Consider the following 25,541-nt stretch of genomic DNA (forward strand, 5'->3'; position numbering starts at 1 on the left):
AAATCGCCCTATATCGCTGTTTTACCTTTTTTGTTAAAGGTGTTTGATCTTCTTTGCATGTTCACTTTGCAAAGACTGGGTCGGTACTTTTGCAGCGATGTAGAATGATTTTAAAATGATTTTTGAAATTGAAGGAGGATATACGATCTGAGTTTTTCGACATACCGATGGGGCACTATAACAGTCCATTATATGGAGAAAAATCCTGAAATGTTTTCCTCAAAAAAATAAATTTCTTTACGACTGAAGAAAGAAAGACATGAACATCTTGGATGACAAGGGGGTGAGTACATTTGTAAACTGTTGTTCTGGAAATGGACTTCTCCTTTAAGGAGATCCGACTACAGCTGGCACTATAACAGTCCTAAACAACAACAACAACAAAAAAACCCATAATATTTCTATGGTAAATTTTCTGGATTTGCCAAAAATGCTTTTTTAGATTATTGATTTAGTTGGTTAAAGGCTTGCTAAAATTATTATGATTAAAAAGGTCATATTTTAGATATAACCGGTAATTTTCTAACCTGATTTTAACTCTTTGTTGGAAGACTTCAATGTAAACACCTGCTTCTATGATTGGCTAACATCTTTGCATATATAATGAGCATTACATGTGGATCTCTCTTAAAAAAATGAAATGCCAAAGATTCTCCATTAGGTTGATTTAACTTTATAACTGGAAAAAGGATACAGTTGACCAATGAACAGGTGAGAGGCTAAAGTCTGAGCTGTATCTGTAGTCACACAAATATGTCAGCATTATAAACACCATTTCTTCTAAAGACAGGAAAGTTGAGTTTTAAAACCCATGTTGCGTTAAGACGTGTGATGCTGACAGTAGAAATGAGGACACTGATTAAAAAAGTAAAATTCACTGTCACAAGGTCCCAAAAATATGCATGGGTTTGGTGAGAATTCTCCTCCTGATATTTCATGTATCTCATTAGAGTGAATGTAAACCCAGAATAAGCTTCCTACAGTCACATAGTATGATGAAAACAGTGTTAAAGTTCTTGTCACTTCTCCCCTACACCCTACAACTCACCTCCCATTTGCTGGCTACCTTCATCAGAACGGAAAAGACCAAACCAGAGTACAGCAATACATACATCTCTGCAAAGCACAAGACAAAGGAAATTACAAACAAAATCCAATAATCAGAAGAATGGATCTCAGCCAGTCTTTCAATCAGCCTCCAGGAGCCTGCAATTCATCTGAAAAATCTGCGATGTTGCAGCCTGTAACAAAACCACCAGTATACCAGGACAATTTTGCTGGATACCCTGCTTTTTCAGGACAAACTATGGTCGCTGTGCAGCCTGCAGTTTTTGTGCCCACTGCTCCACTGGGCAATCCAATGCCACTGGCAGATCCACTGCCAGAGTACACATGGTACTCCATTTTCACCTTGCTCTGCTGCTGTTTACCTCTGGGCACTGCAGCACTGGTTTACTCCCTCTCCGTAAGTACTGATTCATGTGCTTTCCTTTTATTTATGGTGTATTTTTGAATATAGCACTGATGACTATTTAATTTCTTGTTTTTGATACAGCACTTAATTCTCCATCAGGTTTATTATCAGTTTTTTTATTATTATTATTTATTTATTTATTTATTTTGGCTTTTGGTAACTGTCAGTTGCAAATAAAGGTGTGGTGTCTCAAAAGCAACAGAGTTTATGAAAGTTTTAAAGGTTTTACAATTGTTTTCATAGACTTTCATTGACTTTCATAGACTTGTTTTCACAAGTGCCAACTACTCAGGACACCAAGAATTAGCAAGGAAGAACTCCAAAATGGCACGCAACCAGAATCATGTCTCCGTTGTTGTTGGCCTAATTCTCATTGTAGTGTTTGTTGTTGTCGAGTTAAAAGGGATGTAAGTTAGACAAGAATATCTCTGATTGAGCGATAGATGTTTTGTGTTGTTGGATGTAATAATGAACATAGTGGTCGTCATTTACTCCCGACATCTGAGCTGCTGAAGATGCAGTGGATTACATTTGTTTGTGAAGGGAATGCACTTTCCGATCTACATAAATGTGTCTATGTTCGTGCAAATCATTCGTGATCCAGCTTCACCTACAGCAGAAGTGAGTATAAGGGTTTTTTATGAATCTCTGCAATCACCTTTCCTAATAACGTGCGTTAGTGAGTTTAGCGGCTAAATGCGGCTAAAGTAAACATGCTCGTCACTCCACAGCGAGAAGAGAGGGGCGGGGCAGCCTCTACCACAACAGGATGATTTTTGCAGAGCTCATTTTGACAAGGTAAAAAGGGTGTTGTTTTACACAACCGTTGAGAATTTTTAACCAAAGTATATTATAGACTTCTATCTGTCTATCATCTGCCTACTCATATCCTCTCACGCTGTACAACCCACATATATGTGTGTGAAGACACCAACAGTTTAACAATGTGAAAAAGGCTAGGCATTGCTGGCTAGGTGTTGTACAGAAACTATTAACCCTTTGAGTTTGTACCACATGAAACAGTGCATCTACTAATTTATGAGAAATAAATTTGTTTTTTTCTTTTCTGTGTGGGATAAACTGTGGATTATTTTCATTGCTTTGGCACGAAATGCATTCAATGACTATCTTTCAAATTAATGTACATTCTTTTCTTACTCAGATGCTTAGATGTCTGAGCACCTACACAGGTGTTAGTCTTTCAGTTTCATCAAGAGGATTTAGGAATAATTTTGGTCTGTAATGTAAAGATGGACCTTTAATATATACTGCAGTGAATTCTAAACAGTAGAGAGCTGTCATTCTTGTTTTGTAAAGACATTTTACAGAAGAAAACATTGTATAATGCTACCTGTTAGTTTTTTTAGGTCATTGTTTTATGACTGTGTGATTGTTGGGTGACAATCTTTGCAAGTTACTTGTAATTCCACCAGGTGGTGCCTGCAGCTGGAGAAGTTACAGTAAAGTCAATCTATGCTAACAAGTTTGGCTCGCCTCACCCTAAAAAATCAGAAAGCATTTGCTAAATTCATACATGTAAATGTGAGAACATACAAATGATGTTGATAAATGTTTAAATGTTTAAAATATTGTTTTGGTCTCTTGTTTGGTTCTCCCAGTGTTTACATATAAGTAAAAGTGTACATAAAAATAATCAAAATGTGACATGATTTCTGGTTAGGGAGCATAGAGAGCATTGATACTCCCCGGTTTTCACAGAGGTTGCACAATGGCACTATTTAGGGAGCCCTGACTGCTGAACTAAGGAGTTAATTGAGACAAACCCACAGTCTCTGCAAAAGTTACATTTTTAGCCTGGTCTGCCTCAGCAAACCTAACAGCGCTAGTCAATGTCAAAATATTTGAGATGGCCTATTAAATTATGGTAGGCAAGGTCTTCCTTTTACACTGAAAGCGATGCAAAAATGCAAAGTAAATCACAGACGAATGGTGCTTTCAAACCAAACACCAAACTATGACGCCTGGGGCTTTTTTCTCTATCACACATTTTAGTAGTCATCATAAATTAAATAGCCAATCATTTGAAAGTAAAATTCATCTTGTGAAAACAGTTTTCCATTGTGTTACCAGGAAAATGGCACTTTTAAATGGTATTTCCCCTTAGTGGGTGGTGTCAGGTGTCATATTACAAAATGTATTACTGACTTTTACAATCAAAACTTCTTATAATCTTGAAAAAAAAAAAAACATATCGTCAGAAAAGGTCTGAGGTGGTTATTTTGTGATAGAAGTAATATTGACAGAGAAATTTAGACATTTGTGACAGGAAATGCATCAAAAAAAAAAAAAAAAGAAAAAAAAAATCAGTGGAGTTTGGTGGCCAGGTGGCTGTTTGTGGTATAACGCCCTAAATATTATTATTATTTTTTTAATATCAACTACAAATTTGGAACATAACTTATATAGACATAAGACTTTATAACAAGTTTTTTTTTTTTTTTTTTCATAAATTATAACAATTTTATTTGGATAGTGCACTTTCACGTCTGTTCAAAAAAGGGGGTCAAATGAAAAAGACTCTTTAATCGCACTAAGCGTGAAAAGCCCCGTAAAGCTGAAAGATAGAGGTACGATTGAAATAGCAAAACCTTTAATAACAACTATTTTACGATAGAAATGTTAAACAACCTACGGTGATATCAAGTGATGCAAATTACTTAAATTACTTTAGAATTAATCTATAATTTAAAAAACAGGATGACTTACATAGTAAAAACTCTCGGATACCACAAGGCACATTGTGTGACGCAGAGAAAAACCTGTTGAGATGTACTACCACCATGACAAATGTGTTAAAAACATAGGTAACACTTCTAGAGAAAGGAAATAAATGAGAGGCAGGACTAACCCATAACCGCACAATCCTAAAACAACACAAGTATACCATGAGTATTGTAGTGTCAGTACAAAAAAAGGACTAAGCCACCGTACATTATGGTGTAGTCATACTAAACCATAATATAATATAATTAAACTCAAATATAATAGAAATATCAACATATATATATATATCAACATACTTTTTTTTGTGCAGTGGCACTGTTACATTAAAACCATAATTAAAATATCAGTGTTTTAATAAAACCCATAAACGTAATCACTTTTCTCAGGCTAAAGAAAGCCTGTTCACGCTGTCTCAACCTGCACCCGTGAAAAAACCCACAGGAGAAAACCCACAACACAAGCTTCAAATGAGCAAGGCACTCTTTGAAAACCACCACTGTCATGCAAAAACTCATAAATGGCCACCAGCTCATTAAAGGCAGACCAGCAGTAAATTTTCATCACCTCACAAATTATTGCAAATGCAGTTGAAAATCACCCTAAAAAGACAAAAATCACATAAGAATGAAGTTGCTCATGAGACTTGCTTGACTAAACATATAAACTTAGCCTCCCCCAGTAAGTCATCCTGAGCAGTAGATCAACCTAATTTAACACTCGCTGAAGAGTAATTTAAAAGAGTTCAAATTGTTCATTATTAATAGACAGACAGATAGACAACAGTTCCTGTATCTAATTATACATCCACATTATTCACTCCTGTAGAACAATATACTTCTCAGTATCTTAAGTGACAATTTAAATAGTTACTAGCTTTAAATAGACAATGCTTTATTACCCTTGCAAACTTTATGGTAACACTTGATCTTTTGCTGCAGATTGTGGTTTGAAGTTAGAGGTCTGATGTTTCAGAAATAAGTGCTTGCATGAGATACATAGAGACATTGTGACCTCACGCAAACATCTTCATAGACCGAAAAGCAGAGAAAGAATGTCAGGGTTCATCCATCTACTACTTTGTCACAATCATTTACACTGGATATCTTAAGTCACTACAGTTGTGGCTGAAATATAATTTAGCAAACACATTTGATGTTATCATTTTAAGTGTGGAGATCAAATTGTTGTCATGTGTTAATTTATAGGCCTAGTGAGGAATGATTTGACCAAAAGCCTTTTAATGTTTTTAAGAAGTTGTTTCTCATTTAATTAAGAGTGCCTTTTCTTCTATAATACAGATAGGTTGAGTTTATAACTCATGTCGTAATGGGTAAATGTAATGCAATGCAGACAAAAGAGATGAGGTTAAAAGATTACAAAGAAGACTACCTGATATTTCATGTATTTCATCAAAGTAAACGTAAAAACAAATTAGTGCTTGCAGTTGCATGCTGTAATGGAAATGGTGGTAAAGTTCTTGTCACCCCTCCAACCCACAACTCACCACCCATTTGCTGGCTATCAGCACAGAAAAAACCAAACCAGAATACAGCAATACACACGTCCCTGCAGAACGCAAGTCAAACCGAAAATTACAATCAAAATCCAATAATCAGAAGAATGGATCCCAGCCAATCCGAGGTTGTTGTGCAGCCTACAGTTTTTGTGCCCACTGCTCCAGGGGCCAATCCAGTGCCAGATTACTTGGGCTACTCCATCTTCGCCATGCTGTGCTGCTGTTGTCCTCTGGGCCTTGCTGTGCTGATTTAATCCTGCTCTGTAAGTATTAGTCCTTTTGTAAATCGGCAGCACTGTATTACTGTCAGGAGTAGCATACCACTTAAATTGGTACCAATTCAATACAAACGTTTTGTAAATGATATAAAGATATTAGTCTCTCTGCAGTACAGTTCAACAATTGGTACTCATTATTATTAAGTATTACTGTTGACTAGCTACAAAAACAAAAATACTGACTCAGGGGTCAAGGATTTTTTCTACTGGCTCAGTGCTTTGTCAGAAAGAACAAGAATCACTGGACGGCCCATTCGTGAGTTCATTCTTGCCTGCTTGTTGGGGAAATCTTATTAAAGCCAAAAGATACAGACGATATTTTGTCAATATCCTACATGTTTGTGCCCCATTCATTGGTAACCATATAAACCTTCACTGTGCTATCTAGATATTCAGCTAAAATAAATGCTATTTTCAGTGTGTTAAATACACACAAATGTTTCTACACCAGATTTCCTTTCAGTGTGCCACTTCCATCAAATGTAAATGGAACATTTAATGTAGAACTAAGAAAATCCATCCACAAAGAGTGGACTTCACTCCCTCATTTGAGAACTTCCCTATCTGCCAATGACTAAAAGAAATGAGAACAAAAGTGACTGACATTATATGTTTCACAACTGTTATTACAGACTCGAGATGCCAACGACTCAGGACAGCGAGAGTTAGCAGAGAGGAACTCCAAAACGGCGCGCACCCTGAATCATGTCGGCCTTGGTGTTGGCATCTGTCTCATTGTGGTGATCATTATCAGCGAGATTGCGAAGAGTAGATAAAAGCTGTTAGAGATCTATCTATCTATCTATCTATCTATCTATCTATAAATTTATCTATCGACCTACCCATATCCTCTCAGATTGTACAGCCCACATAGCCTACATATGTGTAAGGTGTTTTCAAGACACCCATACAATTTATCAACATGTGGATAAAATAACATACAAATAAATTAAAATATGATTTTATTACATTTTAGCAAAAGGGTTTTACCATGGTTTAACCTTTTTTCAAAAGAAAACATTGTATAATGCTACCTGTTTATTTTTTTGACAGCTTGTGCTTGCTGGGTGACAACTTGATTTGAGACAGTTTTAGTGCATTCTGAATGTGAAATATCTGCTGTGCCAAGATGACAGTTTATTAGGTTATTAAGTAATTAGGTAATTATGTAGTTTAAGTTTTGAAAAAGTGACTCATATTGATAAATGTGTCCCAGAGATTGTAAATAAAAACTGTAACTGAAGGGGGAAAAGATCATAAATTCATTCTCATTTGTGTACTATTTTTGTTTTCCCTTGAACTCATCAAGTTACATGTTGACTCCACCAGGTGTTGCCTGCAGTCAAGTTTGAGAAGTTACAATTAAAGGAGAAGTCCACTTCCAAAACAACAATTTACAAACAATTTACTCACCCCCTGTCATCTTTCTGTCTTCAGTAGTAAAGAAATTATGGTTTCTGAGGAAAGCATTTCAGAATTTTTCTTCATATAATGGACTTCAATTGTGCCCCCCGATTTTGAACTTCTGAAATGTAGTTCAAATGCAGCTTCAAAGGACTCTAAACGATTGGCCATTTTTTGAAAAATAAAAATTTGTATACTTTTTAAGCACAAAAGCTCACGTAGCACAGGCTCTCGGATGAGCGTCCACGGGTCGTTCTTGAACGAGTCGTTCATTTTGAACGAATCTTTAAAGTGACTCGTGAAGAACGAGTTATCTCAGGGAGTGATTCATTCAGTCGTGCATCTTGGATGATAAGGGGGTGAGTAAATTATTTGTAAATTGTTGTTTTGAAAGTGGATTTCTCCTTTAAGTAAATGAAATAAAAAAGACAATCTATACATGATGTAGGTTGGACTACTGCACCAGCACATGAAGAGTTTCACTTTTACTGCATGGTTTAGTCTATTAAAATACATTTAGAATTCAAGATAAGAGGGCAAAAATGCTATTTTATATGCCCTTTATATTTATATCATCTGATATAGTAAATAACACACTAAGAGTGATGTTTTTCTCCAAAGATCGGCACGATTGCAAAAGTGAGATTGATTTAATCATCTTCTGCTGAGATCTAGAGAGATCTGTTTTGTGTCTGGATGAACTAGAAAGCATTGATGTTATATGAAGACAATATGGGCCTCATTCATGAAACATGAGCATAACTAATTTTTGTGTAAATCGTTCATAAAGTCGTTCTGAGGTAAACTTCTGAATTCATGAAAATGTTCGCATTTGCAAATTAATGTAAGTCAGTACGACAGAAATGTACACCTGGGGGCAGTTTCATAAAACAAGTTTACAAAATAGGCCAGGCTTATTTCAGTTATATTTATTCAGTTGTGTATTTTGAGCTTATTTCACTTATACACACCACACAGCCAGTGCTACACCACATGAATCAGCCAGCCCTGCACAAAACTACTGAACACACTGCAACACTCAAACAGTGGAGAGCAGCACCACAAAAATAACACACCAAAGAAATGAGTAATCAGCATACTTAAATTAGACCAAAACAACAGTAACCCACAGCTGCCAAATCTCTCTACAAACTGGCACGCTAGATACTAAAATAATACAGCTTGGAATTCATAGCCAGGCTTTTTCAATAAAGCATGCAATTTGCCAGTCATTCAGCACTCATAAATGACCACCAGCTCAATAAAGGCAGACCAGAAGTAAATATTCATCGTCTCACCTCCCCAAAAATAAGTGCAAATGCAGTTGAAAATCACCCTAAAAAGTGAAAAATCACCTAAGACTTGCTGGGAAGTCTAAACCTCTCCTCCCACAGTAGGCCATATTTTCCATCAGTCCAATTTAACCCCTGCTAAAGAGTGAGAGTTCAAGAAGTTCATTAGATAGACAGATGGACAACAGTTCCTGTATCTGAGTCTATATTCACATTATTCACTCCTGTAGAAAAATGTACTTCTCAGTATCTCAAGTGACCATTTAAGTAGTTACTGTTCCCATAAAAATGATGAGGACTGTTTGTTAGTGAGAAAGAATATGACACTCCAGAATTCTTATTCTTCTTCTTTATGGAAACTACAGGTGGACATTTTGTTAAGGATTCAATACCAGTGCAAACTGTATGGCAACACTTGATCTCTTGCTGCAGATTGTGGTTTGAGGTTAGAGGTCTGATGTTCCATATGTGCTTGCATGAGATACATAGAGACCATTGTGACCTCATGCCAACATCTTCATCAACAGGCAGAGAAAGAATGTCAGGGTTCATGCTTTTGCTGTCATCTACAGTAGGCTATACTTTGTCATGATACAGCCTGAAATAAAATTTAGTAAACACATTTGGTGTTATTTTACATTTTAAGTGTGGAGAATAAATCAAATTTATTGGTATGCATTTGTTTGAATGATTTGGCAACAAAACATTTCATTCTTTAAAAGGTTGTTTCTCATTTAATTAAGAGTGCTTTTTCCTCTACACTGTAAAAAATAAAAAACACAATTAGTTAAGTCAGCTTAAAATCATTTGTTACCCTGCTGCCTTAAAATTTTCAAATAAGTTAAGTTTAGTCAACTTGAAATGTTAGGTTGTACTAAGTAACAACTTAGATATTTGTGTTTGCTAAACTAAACAGATGGGTAAGTAACCAAGCTGCCTTAAAATTTTGAGTTGATTCAACTCAAATATCTATGTGTCACTTAATATAATTTAAGTTGACTGAACTTAAAATTTTAAGGCAGCCAGGTTACAAATTATTTTAAGCTGACTCAAAAAATTGTTTTTTACAGTGTAAATTACATATAGGTTGAGTTTATAACCCATGCTGACGGGAGAGGTGAGGTTGAAAGATAAAAAGATTACCTGATATTTCATGTATTTCATCAGAGTAAACTTAAAAACAAACTGGCGCTTGCAGTTGCATGGAATAAAGAAAACAGTGGTAAAATTCTTGTCACTCCTCCCCTACAACCCACAACTTACCTCCCATTTCCTGGCTATCAGCACAGAAAAGACCAAACCAGTGTATAGCAATACATACATCCCTGCAGAGAACAAGACAAAAAGAAAATTACAATCGAAATCTAATAATCAGAAGAATGGATCCCAGCCAGTCTCTCAATCAGCCTCCATCCTACGATTCATCTGAAAATTCAAAAATGCCTGCAACAGCACCACCAGCATACCAGCCAAATCCTGCTGGATATCCTCCCTCCTTTCCAAGCCAGCCAGTCCCCCAGGGCCCCTACGCCCAGGGGCCGTGTCCAGCACAGACTGTGGTCAATGTGCAGCCTGCAGTTTTTGTGATGAGCGCTCAACAAGCCAGTCCAGAACCAGATTACATGTGCTGCTCCATCTTCGTCATGCTGTGCTGCTGTTGTCCTCTGGGCCTTGTTGCGCTGATTTACTCCTGCTCTGTAAGTATATTAGTCCATGTGTTAGAACAGCTACACCGTTGTCAACACTTAAAAAAACTGTTGGTATTGTGGGTGGGAAAATTCAGATTTTCATGATGTGTCACCTTTAAGCCGAAAACAAAGAAAGCACTAGTTTAATCAAATATTAATGCAGCCTACCTTAATGTTTTTTGCTGACACATTCGTAATCGTTACTTCTGCCGGTGTGCTGTGGCAAGCTTTATGTGTAGGCTTGAACGCTTATGAGGTTATGTACACACTAAAAAATGCTGGGTTAAAAACACCCCAACTTAAGTTATTTGGCAACCCAGCACTGGAAGAATATTGGACAGAACACATGCTGGGTTATTTTGACTCAGCTGGTTGGGTTAAATGTTTTTACCAAGCATGCTGGGTTATTTTATTTAAGTCAACTATTGTTTAAAAATTATTATATTACTGGTTTAAAATGGACTGGAACTTATAAAACCACACACAGAAGTACTAGAGGCAACAGCAATAATCAAAAGATGAACATTTATTATTAAGCAAGAACACATGGACAAAATACAAGACAAACGGAATTTATTTAGAATTTGAATACAGCATAGTTTACAATATCACATACATTATATATATAACATTACAAAAGGAGGCGGTGAAGGGCTGCTGTTTGCTGGGGTAACTGCAAACTTCATACCGAGGCTTCGCATTTTACCTTGTGTTTACTGACTCCAAAAACTGCTCATAAACAAACAATACTGACATTAGAGAACATATTTTAAGATTAAACTCAGTACAATAACGAATGGAATCCATTTATTTTATGCAAGGCAAAAGGTGTTTTCATCCTGTGAAACAACCACTGCTGACGTAGCTGATCTCGTCCTTATGTTGTGTTGCATAAAATAATAAAATTTACAGCCAGAAAAGACTTTTACATTGTATACAAACCTTTATTTTGCTGAAGAAGTACAAATCAGTGGAGCTGAGAACCGCTCTCTCCTGTACCCTCTAATTCAAAAACTTCCCCATCAAAGGAATGAGAACAGAAGTGGCATACATTATATGTCTCACAATTGTTTTCACAGACTCGAGATGCCAACTACGCAGGACAGCAACAATTAGCAAAGAGAAACTCCACAATGGCGCGCACCCTGAATCATATCGGCCTTGGTATTGGAATTGTTATCATTGTAATTGTGATTGTCTTCCAGACTGTGATGAGAAGTGGATAAAAGATGTTAGAGCAGACATGGTTGGATGCAAATTCTAAACATATTTGTTGTAGGAGAGGAGTGATTTTAAATGTAACTTGCTCAATTGATCATTATTATTATATGCTTTAAGACTGATTATTGTATGTTTAAACCAATGAAAAGTACCTACAGTTTTCTGTTCCCTTTATTTATAAGGTTTTGTTTAGACTTTTTGCTCATGTTAAATATAAAATCTAATGTAAAAATCTTTTGTGCCGCTGTGCTAATTTTTTATCTATCTATCTATCTATCTATCTATCTATCTATCTATCCATCTATCTGTCTGTCTATATATATTTTTTTTTTTTTTTTTTGTACCACTACATTTCATTCAGGAAATGGTGCATCAGGGTCACTAACCCAAGTGCTATTTTAAATTTTAAACCATAGGTGCCAAAGGTGACTTATATGGAGCAAAACCAGTGTCAGGACTATGGACCTGTTTCATTATCTGTTGCCACAGTTTCATTTCCTGTTTTACCTTAATTGGTCTTGTTCCCGTCCTTGTTTAGTTTGATTAATCCCATGCACTTGTGTTTCCCTAATTAACCCATGTATTTAAGTTCCTGTTTGTTCATTTCTGTTCCTGTTTGGGTCTACACGTTGTTAACAGGTGTCTGCTCAAACCTCCGTTGTGGATTATCCTTTGTGTTTACCTATTAAAAGACGATTTACGTTTATTCATGCTTCTTGCGTGTTTCGTGAGACAGCGTATTGTGACAGAAGACCCGACTAAATACTGTTACCTCCGTGTTTACCTCCCGTTTTGTTTCTGATTTTTTTCAAAAGTTTTTGTTTCTCCCCACATGGATGCCACCTTTGTCCCGATACCTCCTCCTCCTGCTCCTCCGTCAGACTCTTCCATCTCTCCGGCTCCACCTTGGTCCTCTCTCGCTCCGGCTCCACCGGATCCACACCGGTTCCTGTTTGTTCATTTGTCCTTTGTCGGGTCTACTCGTTGTTTACGTGTCATATCAGCAAGGTGCTCTTAGAAAACCATGATTTACCATTACTGGCAAATAATAAAGGATTCATTACCATTACCATTAGAGATCGACCGACATATCGATTTACCGATATTTTTCCCGATATTTAAGCATTTTACCATAATCGGTTATCGGTTTTGTAATATCGGGTTCACCAATAAACGCCGCCATCTTGTGATCGTTTTGAGAATTGCGCGCATGCAGCGCGCCTGAGGGGAGACCCGACAACAACGGCGTGCAAAGGTAAAGCATAGCCTACTTTCTTGCTTTGCTGTAATTAGTCAACTTTATTTAATATAACAGCCATTAATTCTCATATTAGATGTTATACATAAATGCCTGATATGTAACTAGTTTATGCAAGTCCTGTCCCAATAAAAATAACTTTGCCTGAATTAAATAATATACAGCCATGAATGAGCACATGTTGGAAATGAAAGCACTGAATTTAATTCTCTCTCTGTTGTATGTTCATTATAGTCTTATGAAGTCAAAAATCTATAGATATAGTCCTAAAAGAGTTAAAGTATAAAGCAATGTTAGTTTCAATGTTAAACTTGGATAAATGTGCGCTATTAGGCACATACCCAATGGTTTGTGCAGAGAGTGGAAGCTAAAGCTGCTTACAGGACACGGAGGCGCCAGCGCGATCACTAATCACATTTCTTTCAGTGGAAACAATTTGATTATTCCGTCATTTTTGCTCATAAAGGTAGAGTAATACATCATTCGGAACTGTAAAGGGTCTACTTTTATTTGTGTGTACTCACAATATCAACAAAACGTTGCAAACGGTGCTTTTATAAAACAATCATTATGCGCTTTCTGTTGTCTCAACAGGAGCGCTTCACAAAAATAAACAGAAACTCAGCGAATACAAACCGCACAGACATAATAAATATACATTTAGAAAGCTCAAAATTATTACTTAACGAAATAAATCAAGTCGAAAATAAAAACTCTTTCATTATGTAATCTGTAATGATGCTTTTCAAAGGCGCGTCCAAAGAGAAGATGGCGAGTCTGGATCGGCAAATTTTTCCTGAAATCAAAACACAGTTTATTAATAAATCTAAAAAATCTCCTTACTATTTTCCCCTCGACACATTCATGATAATTACGTTTGCTTTGCAGCAAGCTTTTTGCCTATTGCGTGCACTTGAACGCTTATCTCTTCCCACTGCGTTGAAGGCGCGCTCGCTGATGCTGCTGATGGAGACGCTAAACGCCTTCCGAGCCGGTCTCACAAGTGAAACCGAAGTGAAGTTTTGTGTTGTTTTCACCAGCGGGGAATTTTTCATCACCATAAATTGTGGATGTCAAAAGTATAAAAAATAAGAAGCAGCATAAAACAGACCCGAAGCCCGGCCCGCATCTGAGCTATGACGTGAATATTGGCCCGAAGCCCGGCCCTAGGGACATAAAAAAGTCGGGGCCCATCGGGCTCGGGGTGAAATGCAGGGCTCTAAGTTCACTCACCGGGTTGATGCTCTGACGGCTACCGCATGTAACTTTTAACAAGATTCACTTGATTAAAACACCCTCAATTATGTTAACACGTACTATATAACCATTATTTTTCTAATACACTTCTAAATATGTACAACTCTATGGAAATTATGTATTATCTTTGCCAGCGATCACAGTTTGAGCATACTTCTACGTAAATGCATAGATAAACCGCGCTGTCAGCAGGCATTTCAGAATAGAACGACGAAAACAATATTAGTAATTCTGATATAACATGCCAGTTGAGAAATACAATGATGTTTTGTTTGTTATATTTGTTTGTTATATGCTAATTTTCAACACTTTTTAGGATGACTTAAAGGAGGAAAAACCAAAGTGAAGTATGGACTTAATTTACTCAGTCACTGATTTACTTTATAACAGTAAATAAATATCGGTTCTGCATATCGGTTATCGGGCACATAATTAGGCAAATAATCGGTATCGGTATCAGTAATAAAAAATCAATATCAGTCGATCACTAATTACCATTACATGGAAACAATGGTAAAGTTCTTGTCACTCCTCCCCTACAACCAACAACTAAGCTCCCATTTGCTGGCTATGTTCATCATCACATAAAAGACAGAACCAGATTACAGTATTACATAGTTGCTGCAGATCACAAGGCAAAGGAAGTTACAACCAAATAATCAGAAGAATGGATCTTAGCCAGTCTTTAAATCAGCCTCCAGGGGCCGACGATTCATTTGAGAAATCAGGGATGCCTGCAGCTGCACCACCAGAATACCAGCACAATCCTGCTGGATATCTTCCCTCCTTTCCAAGCCAGCCAGTCCCCTTGGGCCCCTATGCCCAGGACCCGTATCCAGGAGAGACTGTGGTCACTGTGCAGCCTGCAGCTTATGTGACTGCCACCCCACTGGCCAGTCCAGTGCCAGAGTACTTGGCCTACTCCATCTTCATCATGCTGTGCTGCTGTTTTCCTCTGGGCATTGCTGCGCTGATTTTCTCATCCTCCGTAAGTATATTAGTTTCATTTAATTTCATTAACATTAATATAAGCATTAAACATAAAATTGCATAACATGTTTATAGAATTTAATGTGGTAATCATCAATAGTTAATGATTACAGGTGTTGTTTATCTTAACGCTTTAACAGATATAGGAAAAAAAAAAAGATTCCTTTTTAATTATTTGTATGACTTTTTCCCTATCAGTCAGATTTACAGTTCTTTGCCAGTTTTTTGTTGTTGTTGTTGTTGTTGTTGTTGTTGATTATCATATGTTTTTAAAGTTTTCAATGATGAGTGATTCACTGCCCAAATAATTCTAGTACTTAAACTTAATGTCTAGTACTACTTAAAGGTATAAATTCATGCCTTTCAAAACTACATAAAGGGAGATAAAGTTGACTGCCAAATGAGAGGCTTGTTGAAGTTTAAGCTGTATTTGTGGTCACACAAATATGTAGGCATTATAAAAACAAAAAGATCTGTCTTGTAACTTCCCTATAACTGTTTTTCTGTTTCCTGTAAATGACTGCCATGTTGTATAGATAAAGGTGTGCCACTGGAGTGACAGAGCAGCAACAGCAACAGAGTTTTGAGGAATAAAAAATATCCTATCATTTTATAAGTTATTATAAGTTATGTTTACTCAAAAAATGCTTAAAAATGTAACAGCATGTTTTTAAGTCAAGGCTACACACGGGATTTAACCCTCATCCCTCAGTGAGCATGTGTAGCAAGAAATCATTGACTAAGTGATGCTTCTTTGTAAAAGGCAGCACTGTATTAAGTCAGAAGTAGCCCACCACTTAAATTGGAACCAATACAGGAATTTAAAAAACAGTAGAAAGATACCAGTTTTTATGCAGTACAGTTGTAGACATGTACACATGTAGGTAGCGTTGCCAAGTCTGCAGTTTACCACCCGGAATGCGATTTTTGCTGGGGGACCCCCCTTGAAACGCGATCGGGCTACTTTTAGGCTAGTTTCGAGTAGCGGTTGGGTGGGTTTTGTTGTGAAAGCCTGGCAACCCTGCATGTAGGCTACAGTTTGATTAACAGAAAATTGTCAGTATATTAGCAGGTATTACTGGTCAGGCCAGTAGATCGAAACTGTATTCCCAAATCATCTTTTTCTGCCTTCACATATCGGAAACTTCCTACTTCCCACTTCTGCATTTGTAATTATGAGTTAGTCATGTTCAAGTGCTTTGTTGTTGGAATAATTGTGGATGGCCCATTTATTATCTGAGTCTTGCCTGTTTCTTTGGGAAGTCTTATTAAAGCCAAAAGATAGACAGAAGATATTTAGTCATCCTACAGGTTTGAATAAAATGTTGTGTCTTATTCGTTGTTAACCATATAAACATTCATGTGCTATCTAAATATTCAGCTGGCTGATGATTCTTAGATTTGTTTAGTCTTACAGTGACATTTTACTACCCCTAACTTTTCACAGATTTAGGAGCTAGTTTTAGTGCTAAAATATTTTGTGATGTACTCTTAGAGCAAAAATGTAGGAGTCCTAAAATTAAGACTGACCCGTTACTTCTATATATAAGAGTTTCAACTTGTACAAAGTTGAAAACAATTCAGTACAAGTTAAAATAAAAAGTAAGGACAAAACAAAACCTTCCAATTTTCTTTCACTCTGCAAAAGCAACATAGCTGTAGAGTTCTCTGTATAGTTAAGTCTGCCTATGTTAAGTTAACACGTGAAGAAATATTCTTACAAGCCAATCATCTTTAATATAGGCTACTTTAGATGCAGTTTACTACTGTAATTTTGGGTGACTGGATTACCTAGGCTGATTGGTTGGTCAACTTGTTTAGCTATATTATTAGTTTACTACATTAGCAAACTTACCCAAAAACCAGTTTACATTCAAGAGGAAGCTCATAAGAAACTAGTGGTAACTTCACAAAGTTAAATTAAGTAAATTGCTTCAAATATTGCATGAGTACGTTTTACAAATAAATACAATTTCAGTCTTTGTACTTGTAACGGAGACTCCAGGGAAGCGTGATAGATCCAAGAGCGAGCTTTATTACACAGATCGTAGTTAAGACAGGCAGGGTCAGACACCAGCAAACAGTAATATCCAGGGCAAAACAATGGCAAAATCCAAATAAACAGGCAGAATCCAAATACCGGGTGAGCAGTCCAAAGTAGCAAAACAAGGCAATGAAACAAGGCGAAAACTATGGCAATGGACTAGACAGAACTATGGTAAAAAACAAGGCAAAACAATGACAAGAAACAAAACCATGGCAAAAACAAGGCAATGAAACAAGAGAAAACGCTTAGTAGAGTCCGCACAGCAAAACAATACTTCGCAGTGCCTGTTTGGTATAGGCCTCCTTAAATGGCCACCAAACAGGAAGTTACCCATGAAGCAGCAGAGGGAGCGGCAACAGGCAGTCAATGGGTGAGGGCTCCCTCTGCTGGCGTGGCATACAGTACTTCAAAAAAAAAAAAAAAAAAATATATATATATATATATATATATATATATATATATATATATATAAGTTGAACAAATATAATTTATCCACAAAAAGCGGACTTTACATCCTAATTTCAGAACTTCCCTATCTGCCACTGGCAAAAACAAGAACAGTAGTGCCTGACATTATGTTTCACAATTGTTTTCACAGACTCGAGAGGCCAACTACTCAGGACAGCGAGAATTAGCAGAGAAGAACTCCAAAACGGCACGCACCCTGAATCATATCGGCCTTGGTATTGGCCTCAGTCTCATTGTATTGATTATTATCATCCAGATTGGGATTTGGAGTATTAGATAAAAGCTGTTAGAGCTGACATGATTGGATGCAGATTATAAACAGATAAATAAGGTTTTGTTGAGACTTTATGCTTATGTTAAATATCTTGTGTGCAGCTATTTTTTTATTTTATTTTATTTTTTTTTAATGTGTAATGCTTTTACATATTTGTACTAATATAAATATTCCAGTAGTCCACGTTGTTAAAAGGCACAGAATAAAGTAAATGTACATTTATACATTTCATTAAATTGCTTTGAATTCATTAGACATCCATTTAGATCTATCTATCAATCAACCCATATGTCTGTAATGTGTTTTCAAGATAGTGATCAAATAACTTCAGCAGAAGTGAAAGTGTTTGTATTGATCAATCAAAGGTCACTTTTTCAACACTCTTCATATACTGAGCACAGCAGCAGTCTATATGGGCTAAATGGTGGATCATTTTCATTGCTTCAGCACAAAATGCATTCACTGACTATCTTCCAAATTAGTGTGCATTCTTTTCCTAGACGCTTGATAGCTGAACATCTACACAGGTTTTAGTCTTTCGATTTCATCTCAAAAGAGGAACATTTTCATCTGTAATGTAAAGATGGACTTTTAAAATATACTGCAGTGCATTCTAAACAGTAGAGATCTCGAAACTCGAAAGAGCAGTCCTGTGCTGTGTGAGAGGCAATGACTCATTGTCAGCGAGAAAGACCAAATTGGGTTCTCTTTTGTGTCATCAGGTTTATCCATATGTCTGCTCTCCTCTTACTCCCAGATGCTGACATTTTTTAACGTTTTGCAATAAAAAAAAAAAAAAAAAAAAAAACCTTAAGTATATGCTTATGTCCTGCCGGATAGATCAGTAGGCTACAGTTCAAATGTATGCATCTAGCCACGCAGCAGATTCGTTTTGAGTAAATCTCTTCCCAAATCGTCCGTCCCTAACATTTTAGTCTAGTTTTTATTCGTTGACGAAAATGACAATAGATTTTCGTCATAGTTTTTGTCATTCAAAGTGAGTTTTTGTTTCCTTATCGTCTCGTTTTCGTCGGTGAAAAAATGTTCTGGACAAAAACAAAAATGACTGTTTGCTGATCTACTGTTTTGATTCAAGAGCAGAATCGCATCGTACTTGAAAGATAGAGAGCTAAAGGTGTTTGCACGCTGAGTCAGAAATTCTCATCCGAAATTTTCGCACGTTAAAAGATAATTACGACCTCATGTGTCAATTACTTTTACACACTGCCTCCGAAACTTTCATCCATCATAAAAAAAAGTTCGGATCAGGTTCGATTTTCTGCATTTTCGCATCTGTAGCAAGCATTTTAATAGGAAAAGATAACGAATCCGAAAAAAACGGAAAACCGCATATCAAAATTTCGGACTCAGTGTGCAATGACCTTAAGACTGAAGAAACGAACGTTTAATAACAGAAATGATAAATGACCTACAGTAATATAAAGTGATGCAAACTCGATTTTTTTCTGCTGTTTTGAATTGATATGAGGAAATATTTTGCATTTTCAATTAGCATCCTGATGTTCCTCATTCCCCAATCACACCGAATAATTAGTCAACAGAGCAACGTTCCAAAACACCCCACATCAACAGTATGATATGTAATACAGGTCTGGGCCGGGCCAGTAGGTCAACTGCATTAAAATATTGTAATCACCTTATTTTTCCATAACTAATTAATTAATTAAAATAACGCATTAAATTGACATCCATAATCTTAATGCATTTTACATGGCACGTAATACCATCCTGTGTCGTTAAAACGTTTTTATTTCTCAATTCAATATATGTCGGATTTGTAGTAGGGACCAGCAAATTTTGACTGCAATTTTGGTTTAGTTTTAGTTATAGTCTTTTGACTAAAATGCCACTTAGTTTTAGTCATATTTTAGTCATCTGAATTGTTTTATCATTGTGCATTCCAATTAATCTCAATCAAACTGCAGTTGGGTTATTTTGATTAAATAAATAGCACAATAAAAACATGAAAACATAATAAATACATAAAAAAACTAGAATTAGACCTAAAATCTCCTTCCTGTTTTATTTCTTTATAATTCAAAAACAAAATATATTTATTTATTAAAAGCTGGTGAATGCCAGTGTCCTGAAAAGAGTACCTTCCTCAGGATGAACTATATAGTTAAAACTGTCAGATACCACATGGCACATTGTGACGCAGAGGTAAAAAACTGTCAAGATGTACCCTACTACTACCATGACAAATGTGTTAAAAATGTAGGTAACACCTCTAGAGGAAGGAAATAAATGAGAGACAGGACTAACCCATAACTGTAATCCTAAAACAACATAAATATACCATGAGTAATGTAGTGTCAGTAGAAAAAAAACGCCATTGTGTAACACTAAACTACAATATAATATAAATTAAATCCTCAAAACATTCTTTAATGAATGTGCAATTACAGTAACCCATTGCTGGCAAATCACCAAAGAAACTACAAATGTAGAGGAAATACATACATCAGGGAAAAAAAGGCACAGATATCATCAGTAAAAAATATTTAATTTACCTATCATTTGGAAGCAGGGTTAATTTAGAAAAGTGAAACTGAAACTAAACATAAAACCATAAATATATATATAATAAAAAACAATTTAAAAAATAAGATAAAAAAATATATATATTTACCCTATTTCATTTTATTTTTCATTTTAAATTTGTTAACTTGGTATATTCAAATTTGGCTATACGAAAGTCTGTATTTTGTGAACTAGTCCTAGGTTTTTCACCCAGCTGGAACCAAACCAGTGCGGATAGATTCTCTGGAGAGTGAATATCAATAATTATCCAAAAAAAAACAAAAAACAAAAAGGGACGCAAAAACATTTGAAAGGGTAGTTTGATCGTAACAAAACTCAGTGGGCCTGTTTGACTTATAGCACTAAAGATCTGTGAGAAATCTGAAAGAAATCTGCCCCTGGGGGGGGCGATGTCGCATTTTTAAAAGGGCGCAAATGATTGCATATTGCACTGTTTTCACACTGTCATGAATCTGGTCAGTGACCTGCGGTCTGCTCACCACCAGATGTCGCTCTCACCCTGTCATAACGCTCAGACTGTTGCATTACACCCCGGACTACATTCCCCGTCATTCAGCGCGCTGATTGGGTCAGCCCCTGTGACCAATCAGGCGCGCTATAAAAGCCCCGGACTTCCCCTCTGTATCTCATGGAGTATTGTTGTTGTGATTATCATTGTTAGTGTTCCTAGTTCCTAGTTCCTAGTTTCTAGTTCCCTAGTTCCCTTTTTCCCTAGTTTCCTGGTTCCCGTGTATAGCTTTCTCGCCTGACCATCTCGTCTCGACTGTCTCGCCGCCTGCCTACTGGACTCTAGCTCGTTTCACGGATTATTCCCTCGTCTCTTCCCTTTACGGATTACGATCGCCACGGTTCGACCCACGCCTGCTTCACGGACTTCTATTGTGCCTCGCCCTAACATACCTGTTTGCTGTTGTTTTGACCCTGCCTGTTTGACCATGTATCTGGATCCGCTCGCATCTCGCCTCTCACTCCCCGTTACACACACAAACACACAATATTAATATCATAGGACATACCTCGTCATTCCAAACAACTTTGCCTCTAGAACAAGGGTGCCCGAACTCAGTCCTTGAGGGCCGATGTCTTGCAAAGTTTAGCTCCAAACCCAATTAGACACACCTGAACCAACTAATCTAGTTCCTACACTCTTGAAAATAAAGGTGCTTTACAAGGTTCTTCACAGCGATGCCATACACTGTAAAAAATAAAAAACACAATTTGAGTCAGCTTAAAATAATTTGTTACCCAGCTGCCTTAAAATTTTAAGTTCAGTCAACTAAAATAAGTTTATTCAAGTTGTACTAAGTAACAATTTAGATATTTGTGTTTGCTAAACTTAACAGATGGGTAAGTAACTTATAATTAAGTTGCCTTATAATTTTAAGTTGAATCAACTCAAATATCTCAATTGTCACTTAGTGTAATTTAACATTTGAATTATTTTTTTCATTTTTTTGTGTTGACTGAACTTACAATTTTAAGGCAGCCAGGTTACAGATTATTTTAAGTTGACTCAACAAGTTGTTTTTTACAGTGTAGAAGAACCATTGTTGGCTCCACAAAGAACCATTCAGTCAAAGATTCTTTAAAGAACCATCTCTTTCTTACCTTTTTACAATCTGAAGAGCCTTTTTTTTGCCACAAAGAACCTTTTGTTAAACAGAAAGGTTCTTCAAATGTTAAAGGTTCTTTATGGAACCATTTAGACAAAAAAGGTTCTTCTATGGAATCGTGAAGCACCTTTATTTTTAAGAGTGTTCTAGAAACTTCCTGGCAGGTGTGTTGAGGCAAGCTGGAACTAAACAAAGTTTTATAGAGATCGGACCAGAGGTGGCGGACCAATAGTTAAAAAGGCTCCAAAAACATATTTCTATGGTAAATAACCTCAAATTGCAGAAAATGTTCGTAATTCACCCAAAGCGCTTGAACTCCGATGTTCTTATACAATCGTGAGAGATAAGAGAGTGTTTTTTAATACAGGCTGAAATATGATTAAACAAAATTTGGTGTTATGATTTTAAGTGTAATGATCAGTGGATATCAAATTATTGACATGAGTTCATCTGTAGGCCTATTAAGGAAAGATTTGGTATGTTTAATCTGGCTCATCTCTGCTTTCATCTAATTAAAATATTTGCGTACAGGAAATTGATGTAATTTTTATAGACGATTACTGTAACAAGGTCCCAAAACAATGCTCAGGTGTGGTGAAATAATCTACTTGACCCACCTGAAATTTCATGTATTTCATCAGAGTAAAACTACAAGTTGATGCATGCAGTCACAATGTATGGCAGAAACGGTGGTAAAGTACTTGTCACTCCTCCCTTACAACCTACTACCTTCATCAGCACATATAAGACCGAACCAGAGTACAGTATTGCATACGTTGCTGCAGAGCACAAGGCAAAGGAAATTGCAATCAGAAGAATGGATCCCAGACTGTCTTCCAATCAGCCTCCAGGAGCCAGAAATTCATCTGAAAAACCAGAGATGACCCGGCAGCCATATCCAGGAGTGTCTGGGGTCACTGTGCAGCCTGCAGTTTTTGTGACCGCTGCTCCACTGGCCAATCCAGTGCCAGATTACTTGCCCTACTCCATCTTCGTCACAGTGTGTTGCTGCTTACCTCTAGGCATTGCTGCACTGATTTACTCCTGCTCTGTAAGTATATTAATTTTATTTCATTTATTTAACATTTATATAAGCAATAAGCATAAAATTGCATGTTCATAGAATTTAATGTAATCATTAAAAGTTAACAATTATAGGTGTTGTTTATCTTGACACTTTAACGGGCATTGGGAAAAAACTATGGAAGAATGATTCCTTAGTATTTTTATGATCAGTCAGTTTTATTAAATTGCTAGATGGAGAGGTCTTTTTAAAGCAAAAAAAAAAATCAAAATATTATTAAAATGTTTGTATGACTGGTACAATAATGATATATACTTAAAATAATTATATACATTTTATAATTATAATTATATAGTAATTATATAAAACTTAAAAAAAAGTTGTTTCAACTTAAAGTACATGTTCGTGCTGACTTAAAATTTTAAGTTTACTCAACTTATCCACGTTTTCATGTAGTACAACTTAATATTTCATGTTGACTAAACTTAAAATTTTAAGGCAGTATGAACACTTATTTTTTAAAACTTCTTTTTTTTTTTTTCATTTGATCCCATGCATTATGAGTGATTCACTGCCCAAATAATTCTAGTCAACATGTACTTAAACAAGATATAATTTTCATAACTACAGTTTATCTTGACACTCTAACGGGCACAGGGAAAAAAATATGGAAGAATGATTCCTTAGTATTTTTATTAACTACATAAAAGGAAATAGAGTTGACAGCCAAATACACTGTAAAAAATAAAAAACACAATTTGTTGAGTCAGCTTAAAATAATTTGTTACCCTGCTGCCTTAAAAATTTAAGTTCAGTCAACTAAAATAAGTTTAGTCAACTTGAAATGTTAAGTTGTACTAAGTAACAACTTAGATATTTGTGTTTGCTAAACTTAACAGATGGGTAAGTAACCCAGCTGCCTTAAAATTTTAAGTTGATTCAACTCAAATATCTAAGTTGCCACTTAGTATAATTTAACATTTCAAGTTGAATAACCTTTTTTTGAATTGACTAAACTTAAAATTTTAAGGGAGCCAGGTTACAAATTATTTTAAGTTGACTAAACAAATTATTTTTTACAGTGTAGGTGAGACACTTGTTAAACCTTAAGCTGTATTTGTGGTCACACAAATATGTAGGCATTGCAAAAACAAGATCTTTGATGTAACTTCCCTATAACTGTATGTGTACGGCAGGCGTTGTTCCAGTTTTCCTATTGGTTTCCTGTAAATGACTGCCAGTTGTATAGATAAAGGTGTGCCACTGGAAACACTCGGAAGAGCAAAAGAGATTTAAGAAGAAAACATCTTAGTCTTAACAAGTTATTTTTACTATTGTGCTTCAATACAAATAATTTCACTAAAAGAAGAAAAACTAGGAAAACAATTCTTACTTATAAACTGGTAGCAAATTTAAAAAAAAATTGTCATTATATCATTATTTTTAACAAGTATTACTGGTCAGGCAAGTAGATTGGGCCAAGATTGGGCAAGTAGAAATCAGCCCATTCATGATTTCATTCTTGTCTGTGTCTTGGGAAAAACTAAAAAGATAGAGATATTTAGTCAATATCCTACAGTTTTGAATAAAATGTAGCATCCCATTCACTGGTAAGCACGACCACAATATAAACATTCACTGTGCTATCTAGATATTCAGATGGCAGATGATCCTTAAGTTTAGGGCATAAATGCTATTTTCACTGTTAAAAACATTCAATATGCATGCATATGATTATTTTTTTTATATGTAAATATACATTACTACAAAAGCAGGAGAAAGCAATGTAGATGCTGAGGGAAAAAATAAATAAAACATTACAGTACTGCAGGTATATTTCTCTCCTCTGCCAAATGGCCTGCCAATAAACTCAAAGCAAGAACACTTGTTACTTATTGCCCAATTTGTACATGAAAAGCAGGACTTTTCTGTCCAAAATTCTCTTTTACTCTGTAAACGCAGAACATAGTTAGGAAATTTAACATTGTTATTATCAAACATGCACACAGTACTGCGGAGAGTTAAGTCTGCCTATGTTAACGTGAAAAACTATACTTACAAACCAATCATTTTCAACAAACAATGTAAAAAAAAAAACCAACTTTTGTTGTTTCAACTTAAGAAAGTAAGTGTTCATGCTGCCTTAAAATTTTAAGTCTACTCTACTCAAATATCATTGTTTTCATGTAGTACAACTTAACATTTCAGGTTGACTAAACTTAAAATTTTAAGGCAGCACAAACACTTTTAAAGTTGAAACAACTTTTTTTAAGTTGTTTTTTTTTTTTGACAGTGTAGTTTTGTGTAACTTTTTTATCTTAAAATTCTGACATTTTTCTGGCAGTTGCAAGTTTATTTTTTAAATATCTTGCAAAATTTACTAGCAAATTCTGAGTAAAAAAGAGAGAGAGAGAGAGAGAGAGAGAG

General features: G+C 35.9%; 1 protein-coding gene across 1 annotated transcript; it reads left to right on the forward strand.

Annotated features, from left to right (window-relative positions):
- Nucleotides 1-14,787: 14,787 nt before the first annotated feature.
- LOC127177912 (synapse differentiation-inducing gene protein 1-like) lies at nucleotides 14,788-17,943 on the forward strand. Its single transcript, XM_051130462.1, has 2 exons — nucleotides 14,788-15,121; nucleotides 17,769-17,943. Exons 1-2 carry the CDS (start codon nucleotides 14,801-14,803, stop codon nucleotides 17,916-17,918), a joined length of 471 nt encoding a protein of 156 aa, XP_050986419.1. The 5' UTR covers nucleotides 14,788-14,800; the 3' UTR covers nucleotides 17,919-17,943.
- Nucleotides 17,944-25,541: the final 7,598 nt, after the last annotated feature.

Source organism: Labeo rohita, chromosome 16 (assembly GCF_022985175.1).
Source record: "Labeo rohita strain BAU-BD-2019 chromosome 16, IGBB_LRoh.1.0, whole genome shotgun sequence".
Classification (NCBI taxonomy): Eukaryota; Metazoa; Chordata; class Actinopteri; order Cypriniformes; family Cyprinidae; genus Labeo; species Labeo rohita.